The sequence below is a fragment of the Trachymyrmex cornetzi genome, unplaced genomic scaffold, assembly GCF_001594075.2.
Source record: "Trachymyrmex cornetzi isolate Tcor2-1 unplaced genomic scaffold, Tcor1.1 scaffold83, whole genome shotgun sequence".
Lineage (NCBI taxonomy): Eukaryota > Metazoa > Arthropoda > Insecta > Hymenoptera > Formicidae > Trachymyrmex > Trachymyrmex cornetzi.
This window is the reverse complement of record NW_017300169.1, coordinates 4,374,202-4,384,612: the sequence shown is the minus strand read 5'-3', so window position 1 is coordinate 4,384,612 and position 10,411 is coordinate 4,374,202. Positions and strand designations below refer to the sequence as shown.

The window sequence follows — 10,411 nt, the reverse complement described above, 5'->3', positions numbered from 1 at the left end:
CCTTATCAAAAAAAAAAAAAAAAAAGACTGGTTAACACTGTTCTGACTTACGGCTTATTGTAGAAGGCCCATAAAGGTACAATTTCATGGGGCGAAGCTTCGCTAGCGAAGATCCCCCATTCCGCCGACAACGAAGCCAGTGTTCAACGTTTTGCTAAGGCTGGATCCTCATACAGACACCGGCGCTTTGACACAGAGCACTGATTGGTGAAAAGCTGGTTGTGGGGGTAAAATTTACTCCCACCACCCGTTTTTCACCAATCAGCGTTCGGTGTCAGAGCGCTGTTGTCTGTATGAGGATCCAAGCTAAGCCCGGATCCTCATACGGGCAACAGCGCTTTGACACAAAGCGCTAATTGGTGAAAAGCCGGTTGTGGGAGTAAAATTTACCCCCATTACTCGTTTTTCATGAATCAGCGTTCGGTGTCAAAGCGCTGTTGCCCGTAAAGGTGCCTTTTCATGCCGACACTCGACGCTCATTTTCGGCGTCAAAATAAGTCACGTAATAGAAATTGACGAATATCAAGCATCAATTTTGATTACGTGACCTATTTTTACGCTGGAGTCCCATGAGGTGTATTTACCGCGTATCGCGTAACCGCGTAACCAATCAGAAGCGATCCGCTGTTGTGGTTTCGCATTTTACTGATTATTGATTGGTTACGCGGTTACGCGATACGCGCAAACACGCTTCATGGGACTCCACCCTGAAAATGAATGTTGTAGCGTCAGGTGAAAATCCAGCTTAAGAGGATCCGGGCTAAGTCCTCTTACCTTTTCATGGAGCGAAGTTTCGCTGGCGAAGTTAAGTTAAGACTCCATGTATGCAGTGAGCTCCGACAAATGCTGCGGTGACCTATCAGGAGCCAGGCGCAAGTACGGCCCGTACTTGCGCCTGGCTCCTGATTGGTCACCGCAGCATTTGTCGGAGCTCACCGCATACATGGAGTCTTAGCTTTACTCCCGCTATGCCGTAAATAAAGGAGTGTTGAACAAACAATTCCAAAAATTGACCAATCAAAAAATACTTCGAAATATTTGGCCAATCAAGTGAGCCACAGCCAGAGCTTCAACGTTGCTTCGCTCATAGTTGGACAGTGTTGAACTTTGAGCGAAGCTTCGCTAGCTACGCATTTTCGCACGAATCGGCGGAGTGAGGGGCCTTCACCAGCGAAGCTTCGCTGCATGAAATGGTACCTTAACAAAGATAGAACGAGGCTTGTGTCATCAAATGGAAAGCGCCCAATGCATAAGTCCGAATCTACAATAGGTGTTTTAGCCGCAAGAATTTGACCAACTACATTCGAATACGAGGAGAGTAATTGATTGTGATTCGTTCATTCCTTATGGAAGACTTAAAAATCTATTGTAGATCCGGTATAGTCGGATTAGGATTCCGGCCTAATGCTGGATTCACACTGCATTCGATTTGCGTCGTACGACGCTCTGCAACCAATCAGAAAACAGGATTCCCATGATACGAAGCAAAATTCATCGGAATCCTGTTTTCTGATTGGTTGCAGGACCTTGTACTACGCACATCGGATGCAGTGTGAATCCAACATAATCATCATTCTGTCTTTATCATCCATATCGTTCATTATAAAGCCCGTATCAGACTACCGACTCTGCTAGCCGACCCGACTGCCAACTCTGACTAATAATGGACCAATCACATAGAATCAATCTCATTGTGATTGGTCCATTATTGGTCGGCAGTCAGAGTTGGCAGTCGGGTTGGCTTGCAGAGTCGGTAGTCACGGGCTTAAGACATAAAATAAGAATAGAACTACTGAAAAGCGTTAGTCCGGATCTATAATAGGTGTTTTATGCCTTATGCCGTAAGAAACTGACCAATTACAGTCGAATCCGAGAAGAATAAGCGACTGTGATTCGCCCATTTCTTATGGCTTAATGCTTAAAACCCTATTGTAGATCCGGGGTAAAAGCGTCCAAATCGACTGCAGCCCCTATGATCGCTACGATTTCTATCGTAGACCCCATATTAGAAATAAAATTTGTAAGCCTTAAATATGAATGTTTTTTTTTTTTTTTCGAATATTAAATTAGTGTCAGTACGCGAATGATACGAGTCTCGAATAAGGTTGTATGTGCGTGTGTATGAGGGTCACATGCGTGCGAGAGAGTGAATACTCGCACATGTGCGCGCACCATGCGATTATTGTGCGGGCATTTTGTTACCTGGGTATGTTCTGTGTCTCGAGAAGTGTGGATACTTGTGAAAAAAAGAAGAAAACAAACAAAGAGAGAAGAGACGATTGTCATGCGAAAACGGGGACAACAACGAACGCCGGTCGACCGTGACCGGTTCGGCCGATCATTGACGTTGAAAAACTGTGGCGCGATCTGATTAGCGTGAACATCGACCTAACCTAACCTAATTCACGGAGCGTCAAGGGCGGAAAAAGTTTCTCCAATCGGCGTGAAAAATGTGATTTCTCGCGTCTCGCAACCCGCGGCGAGTCTCGCGTTCACGCGAGGACTGCAGAGGAAGAAATCGGACGAGAAATGGAGAACTATTCCGTACGCATCAATCCGCAGGCCGCCCGTGGAGATGTTGCCGACGAGTCGCCTGCATTTCACGACGCCCAACCGAAACAGCATGCGGATCACGTCAGAAAACGAGAGGACGTGATCGTTCTAACGAGCGACACGAAGGGCGGTCTGTTCAATTCCAGAGCTCTCCTCTTTCTCACCCTGTGGTATGTCTTTAGTGGATGTACATTGTTTCTAAACAAATATATACTGTCCTACATGGAGGGTGATCCCACGATATTGGGTAAGCAAACGATTATTTTCGAGCCTTATCTATTGTCTATAAAAGCAATGTCATTGAATACAGCTATTTCTGTGTAAAAATGCAAAGTTCATAGTGAGTCATCAGAGAATGCCTTCCACTTAACGATACAAGTCAGCACAAATATCATTCTGTCTTTGTTATTAATGGAATATAAAGAAAGATGGAACATTTGTTCAACTTGTGTTACTAAATTAAGATTTAGCAAAATATTTATTTTGAGTGCTTTCCATTTAGTGACAAGTCGACACAAGAGTTATTCTACCTACCACTAGATAGGTTCCGTTCTTTTTAGTTAAACTTCTTGTATAGTTCCTCTCTTTTCTCTTTTTTTCTTCAACGTTAAAAGAAAAAGAGAAAAGCTGAACCATGCAAGAAATTTAGTTAAAAAGAATAAGCCTATAATAAATATCAAAATAGAAATGATTACACCGACTTATTACTAAACGGAAAGTACCTTTTGTATTTGTTGATTTTCTTTTTTAATTGAGGTAGGATTATTCGTCTAAATCTAAATAAGTATAAGCTAGATTTTTACCTAACGCTACGATGCTCATTTTCAGCGTCAAAACAGGTAACGTGATTAAAATTGACGAATATCAAGCGTCAATTTTGATCACATGACCTGTTTTGACGCAGAAAATGAGCGTCGTAGCATCAGGTGAAAACCTAGCCTAATCGAGTCGAAGAAAACTTCCAACAATTACAAAATAAATATTTTGTTGAACGCAACTATCCTAACACAATGAATCATGTCAGCTTTATTTAACATTAGGTAAATAACAATACTGAAATCCACTGTGTCAACTGTGTCTCTTCCTAGAAAATATCCATACTATCTTTTATCAGTATGATATTAGTATTAAAGCATTAATATCAAATATCTGATATGTCAGTCATTAGTGCTTTGCATCATAGCTTTTCTTTTACATTTTATATATATATGTATATAATATATATAATATCTTTTTATAAATACTTATTTTGAATCGCAGGTGCTTGTCAAATGTTGATGACTGCAATTTGTGGATTGATACAAATGTACTTTCCCTGTGGTATGTACAAAGCGAGTCCAAGGTTGATGAGACCTCCAGGATTTTACAAGCACATGACACTCGTAGGCTGCACAAGGTTCGCCACAGTAGTGTTAGGTCTAGTATCATTAAATTATGTAGCTGTAAGTTTCACAGAAACTATAAAAAGTAGCGCACCTCTTTTCACCGTCCTCATCAGCAGGTATTTATTAGGTGAGTATTTTTAAGTGTATCTTTATATCTAATATAATTTATGATAAACAATTCAGCTTTTGATAATTAGTTGAGCGATTGGAACTTTTTATATCGACTGATTATATTTTTAGGGGAACACACAGGATTATATGTAAATCTATCTTTAATACCTGTAATGGGTGGATTGGCATTGTGTTCCATCAATGAAATTAGTTTCGATCTTAGAGGGTTCATCGCCGCTATGGCCACAAATGTAACAGAATGTTTGCAAAATGTTTACTCAAAAATGTTGATCAGCGGTGACAATTTTAAATATACGTAAGTAATTTAATTCGTATGAGAGTGCGTAACATTGTAAAATGGAGAAAAGAATGTTCTATTTTTGTAGGCCAGCGGAATTACAATTTTATACCAGTCTAGCGTCAATTGTGGTACAAATACCGGTATCGATACTGTTAGTCGATTTACCTACTCTGGAGCATTCCTTGAGTTTTAAATTATTCGCGGCATTCCTTCTCAACGGAGTATTCTTCCATTTCCAAAGTATTACCGCTTATGTACTTATGGACTATATCAGTCCCGTGACACACAGGTATGTAATGGTCTTTCGAGCATATAATCAAACTGCATTTTCCTCTTGATTCTAAAGTACATTGTATTGATGTTGTAGTGTTGCTAATACTGCAAAGAGAGCTTTCCTAATATGGCTCTCCGTTCTATTATTTAACAATCCTGTGACGGGATTATCGGCCCTCGGCACTTCCTCAGTTATAGTAGGAGTATTGCTGTACAATCGGGCGCAGGAATACGACAGGATGAATAGAACAAAGAAAATACGATACTCGTCGAAGATCAATTTGCAATAGAACAATTTTCCAGTCTACAAAGATTTCATGTGTATGGGAAGAAAAATATGTGTGTCACTGCACCGAATGTATTGCATTGGAGTTGGGAGTACAAACGATACCCATTTTCTTATACAGCAGTATTCTGTTCAGTGGAAACGCAAAGATAGTACGTATTTATAAGATTAAGACGAAGGACAATCAATAAAAATTGTTTTTTTTTTTTAATTTAATAATTTCTAGTGAATTTTTGTGATATATTAAGAACAATTAGTTTGATCTCGTTTGCAATTTGTAATATAAATCATTAATAACTAAATATCGCTGTGAAATGTAATTTATTTGATTTGTAAACTTGAAAATACTTTTATTTGTACATTTAGAAATGTCTGACAGGTATGGTAAACCAAGAGAAATCGGGACGAGTGAACTATATGTTAAAAAAGTATCTGATTACTGTATTATACAAGTGTTCCTAATGTAAATGTGAGAATTGTGGAATGTATAAAAGAATTTTATAAAAATAAAATTTCTTTGTATCTACTGATATCGCTGGCAATATTCTATGAAGATTTATGACAATGTAAAGGTTTTATATTACCGGTTCGCGTAAAATAACCACGGCAGTGTCGCTGCGCATAGCTTAACGCCGAGACACTACCAGTGTCTCCAGATTTATAAGACAATTAGGACATATTAGAATTACTGCTATTACTTTTGCGGTTATCTGATTACATTTCGTTAATTTATTGATGTTAATTCAAGCCTCTAATGCTTGTTTGAGATCGGCTATAAGGTCTTCTTCGGTTTCAAGGCCAACAGATAATCTAATCAATTGATCAGTTATGCCTAATTTTGCTCGTATATCTTCTGGCACGGACGCGTGCGTCATTACGGATCTAAATGAGAAGAATAGATTAAAAATATGTTTTTTAATACATATTTCTCGAATATACTTACGGTAATTCGGCTAATGATTCGTAACCGCCTAAGGATTCAGCTAAAGTGAAAACCTTCAATGCTTGCAAAAAGCGGTTAGAATCGCCTTTCAGATAGAAAGAAACCATGCCGCTATGCCCTGTTTGTTGTATATGTGCAAGCTCATGTTGCGGATGCGACATCAAAACTGCAATGTAACAACACGTGTATTTTATCTTGTAAACATTTTATCGTCATATTGATTATTCAGATTATTAATTTTATATATGATTCTATTATAGAAATATACAAGGTAAAGGGAACAAAAAATTATACGGTTACGTACATGGATGAATCACTTTCTCGACTTTAGGATGAGAATAGAGAAATATAGCTACAGCTAAACCACTTTTCATATGTCTCTGCATTCTTAGTTCGAGCGTTTTCAAGCTACGATTGACTAACGCACAGTCAAATGGCGATGGAACAATTCCCATGGCTAAATCGAAAAAGAAAATGTTATATAAAATCTTCAAATGTGCATGACTCGAAAAAGCTCTTGTTGATTTACCATTTTGATTGAACTTCAATCTCTCTCCGAGATCGTCCCGGCGCGTTATAGCAGCACCCATAATGACATCCGAATGGCCATTCATATACTTTGTTAATGAATACATCGAAATATCGGCACCAAGGTCAAGAGGTTTCTATTTTACAAACATAATATATTGGTTACAGTTTCTTTCACATTCATCGATCGAATACAATTTTTCTCAAATTTATATCAAACTTACTTGAAAATAACATGTCAAAAATGTATTATCAACGACTAGTATAATGTCTGGACGTGATTTCAAACTCTCAGCAACAGCCTTTATATCTATTAATTTCATCAAAGGATTTGTCGGCGTCTCTAGCCATACCATCTACAATAGAACAAATTATAATACAGAAAATACTAATGTGATATTAAAATACAAAATATTAAATTCTAATACAAAGTATAAATAACTATATTTTTAGTTTTTTTATTTACCTTTGTATTTGGTAGTATGGCATCTGTAACATTTTGTACATCAGTCATGTCAACGAAAGTATATTTTATACCATGTTTGCTACTACATTTTTGAATGTATCGATTGGTACCACCATAAAGATCATCTCCGACAATCATATGATCTCCTGCTTCCAATAAACTTGCAATAGCAGTAAGAGTGCCTAATCCAGAAGAGAAACAAAAAGCATGTTTGCCATTCTCTAAAGCAGCTAGGCACGTCTCCAGAACATTACGCGTAGGATTGCCACTTCTGCCATATACATATTCCTACATATGAAATGAAACAATTAAAGTTAAAATGCTATTATACAAGATTGTTGATTTTTTGCAATAATACTCAAATATATTCAAATTCACTTGGATAACAAACATTAACAATAGCATGCGCAACACTTACAAATACTATTTTTAATCAAAAAGTACTTAAAAATATTTTTAAATTATATTCCAGAGAATAAAGCTTTTACGTATTCTTTCTAAAGGATTCTGTGCAAGTGAAGATAAGATAAACGGATGCAATCGAATTGTTATTTGACCTCCGCGAATTGTTATTTGATTTACGCGAATTGTTATTCGACCTTTGAACCGTAGATTTAAATTGTAGAACTGGAAAATTATTTAATAATTCACACAAAAATATAATTTTGTTAGACACGAAGATGCAGTCTGGACCGTACTTGCTGCTCCTTTATTTGTATTATTCATATAAGTGGTTTAATATATTACTTGTTTTTTGTTTCTCAATTTAATAAAAAAAGGCTAATATTTTTTAAAATTATACTAAATGCTTATAGTATACAGAAATATATATTTGCTTCGAGCACATTTGACTCGCATTTTTCGTGTTAAATAGCCATTTATTTAGCTATTAAATTTCCAAGTTATTCCTTTTTCTATCTACTTATCTGTTTCTCATCTGTTTTATTTATCCGTTTCTTATCTGTTTCATTTACCTGTTTTTCACCTGCTTCGTTTATCTATTTATCTGTTTCTTATTTGTTTTATTTTCGTGTTACTTATTTGTTTCAACTTTTCGACAGAAAATAATATAAATTGATTTATAAAAAAAATATTCTATTTTCACACACATAGCTTGTATGTAACTTTAACTTTATTAATAGCTACAGAAACTTAATGCAATTTTTGCTAGGTACAATTGACATTAATTGATTGAGTAACAAGAAGTAACTACTAGGAGCTATATATGGATAAATCTTGATGAGTCAGACGTTTAGTGCTTACTCTGGGCGGCGCTGGACTATCCTGCTTAAAAGTAGTCGACATCACCATAGGTGGTACAACCGAGTAATGATTCCACTGATCAGGATCTTGCCCGGCATGGATAGCTATCGTCGCGAAACCTTTTTCTTTTGAAGTCATTGTTTATTCAGTAAAAAAATGTTCTGCGAATATTAATTAAAAATATTATTTATTATTAATGTGTTGTAATTAATAGAAATATTATTTGGTAAAACTCCTGTTTAGGGGTATCATTTTGACCTGAACATATTCGGGGATCCTTAAACAGGAGTTTCACCTATATCGTTAAACGATTTTTTTTTATTAATTATATTAATTAGTAACAATAATATAATAATAACGTTTGGGTACGCGTAATTTTAATTTTTTAATTTTTATCGAAGATTTATTGCGTTTCACTTTTTTTGTCACTTTTTATGTCGTTCTAAACGCAAATTAAATTGTTACCGTGCATGTTGTTCAGTCCTTCATCCAACGTGAACGTAAGAAATAGATATTAATTAATTAAAATTAACGTAATTCTAACACAATCTATTTATACTGAACAGCACATACGATAACAATTTGCGACTTAAGAGATAACACATTTACGTGACGTAAAAAGTGAGACGCAATAAATCTTCGATAAAAATTGAAATTGTCAAATGCAAATTAGGAGATAAAATCTTGTCTCGTTATTTATATGTTAAGAAAAGAAAAAAAAATTTTTTTTTAAAGATTGAACGCTCTGAAGTATTCTGAAAAGCTCTGGATAACGTTCGTGGAATTTAAATTTGCGAGGGCATTCTGTTTGAGATTCTTCTCAGCTACACTTTCTGCACTCGTCTAGTTCGGACGTTCCAGGTTCCAGGTCTTATAGCAAAAAAATTTAGCTGATTGAAGGGTCTGTATTCTTGGCAGTGAGTAATTCGAGTGATGAAATAGCCTTATCAGGTGCCGAATTAACGAGAATTTACTTGAGGATCATCAGCGAAATTCACTCACTTTATATCGATACCACTGAATATCTGTTGAAAGTGAAGTTGACTGAAGTAACCTGACCGGCGACGAGCTACTTAAATAGCTTGCAATGTTGTCAGCCGTGTGACCGATAAAGGAGAAAAAGGACAAAGTATTCTGCACTCTGGTGGGGCGTTGGTCTGTTCACATTGTTTGCATTTTTCGCAACATCTTCGCTTTCTTTCTCTTCACCGCTCGAATATATTTATCTCATTTTAACATATTTTAAACATATTTATCTTATTTTAAGTGTAAAATTTTTTAAGCTTTCAAGCTAGAATTTAGAACAGACTGTACTGCCTGATACAGCATCTGGGCTGCAGTCGATTTGGACGCTCACGCGCTTTAAGCGCTTGTAATCATCATTTTGTCTTTATCGTTCATTAGACGTAAAATAAGAATAGAAATACTGAAAAGTGCTGAAAGCGTCTAAATCGACCGCAGCCCTGATGTAACGGTATATCGCATTATTATTTATTAGGCGAATTTTGGCGATGGTATGGTATATGTACCAAGGTTGTTGGTAGAGGCGAAGCTTATTGTGAATAACCTACACCCTAGTTATTCACTAGTTATACCCTAGTTAATCGGTACCCTACTTTATTGCTAGGTACAGCGTAGTATCAACCATGTACCAAAACGGCTAGCCCCACCTCTATCACTAATGACCAAACACACAAAAATGTTCTGGTACAGTTTGATACACTTTGGTTGTTATACCAAAAGCGGGAGGGCTCCGATTGCACACATCGCATATTGCACACATGTATCGCTGATTGGCCAATTTAAAAATAAAATAATCTCATTGGCAAAACAGTAAAAAATTACTAGGCATTAGTTGATATGAGTGGTGTGTACAATCAGAACTGTAGGCAAACGGGATGCTCCCTTTAACTCTTTGCGGCACAGTGTGACATATTAACATATATGTCACACCTTTTTAATCTCAGTTTTTTATATTTTTCACACAGTTTCTTTTATATTACTACAATGAAAAGAACATTATCGGTTTTGTAGAATCAGTTGTTATAAAAAAACCGTGAAAACATTCCTATTGTTGACGAAATGTGTTTTATAAATAAACAAACTGAAAAAATTCATCCCTTTTTAACAATAAATGTGATTGTGACTAATCAACAATAGTTAATTAGCCAAAAAATAATGTACGGGAGGTTTTTTGGGTCGCTGATTACGAATCTGAGCTTGAATTTTCAAAATTAAAAATGACGGATCCAAGATGGCGGACAAAAAATTAAAAAATTAGTTCTGGGACTGTAAAATGGGG

At 36.3% G+C, this 10,411-nt stretch overlaps 2 protein-coding genes across 3 annotated transcripts in view; one reads left to right on the top strand and one right to left on the bottom strand.

Moving 5' to 3' along the window:
- Window positions 1-2,116: 2,116 nt before the first annotated feature.
- Window positions 2,117-10,411, top strand: part of LOC108768819 (solute carrier family 35 member E2) — a 9,073-nt gene continuing 778 nt past the window's right edge. The window contains exons 1-5 of one of the 2 annotated variants that reach the window (XR_001940507.1): window positions 2,117-2,800; window positions 3,814-4,065; window positions 4,179-4,365; window positions 4,436-4,639; window positions 4,718-5,361. Coding sequence is in view for 1 of the 2 variants with exons in the window: in XM_018519432.1 (XP_018374934.1) it covers window positions 2,530-2,800; window positions 3,814-4,065; window positions 4,179-4,365; window positions 4,436-4,639; window positions 4,718-4,913 (1,110 nt within the window). In the remaining variant the exon portion in view is untranslated. Of the gene's footprint in view, window positions 2,801-3,813; window positions 4,066-4,178; window positions 4,366-4,435; window positions 4,640-4,717; window positions 5,381-10,411 lie in introns of those variants that run through there. The other variant, XM_018519432.1, reaches the window with a different exon arrangement.
- On the bottom strand, window positions 5,637-9,234 carry LOC108768818 (cystathionine gamma-lyase). Its single transcript, XM_018519431.1, has 8 exons — window positions 9,112-9,234; window positions 8,110-8,270; window positions 6,847-7,134; window positions 6,605-6,736; window positions 6,382-6,517; window positions 6,157-6,309; window positions 5,853-6,018; window positions 5,637-5,791 (listed from the first exon to the last, which is right to left on the bottom strand). Exons 2-8 carry the CDS (start codon window positions 8,245-8,247, stop codon window positions 5,653-5,655), a joined length of 1,152 nt encoding a protein of 383 aa, XP_018374933.1. The 5' UTR covers window positions 8,248-8,270; window positions 9,112-9,234; the 3' UTR covers window positions 5,637-5,652.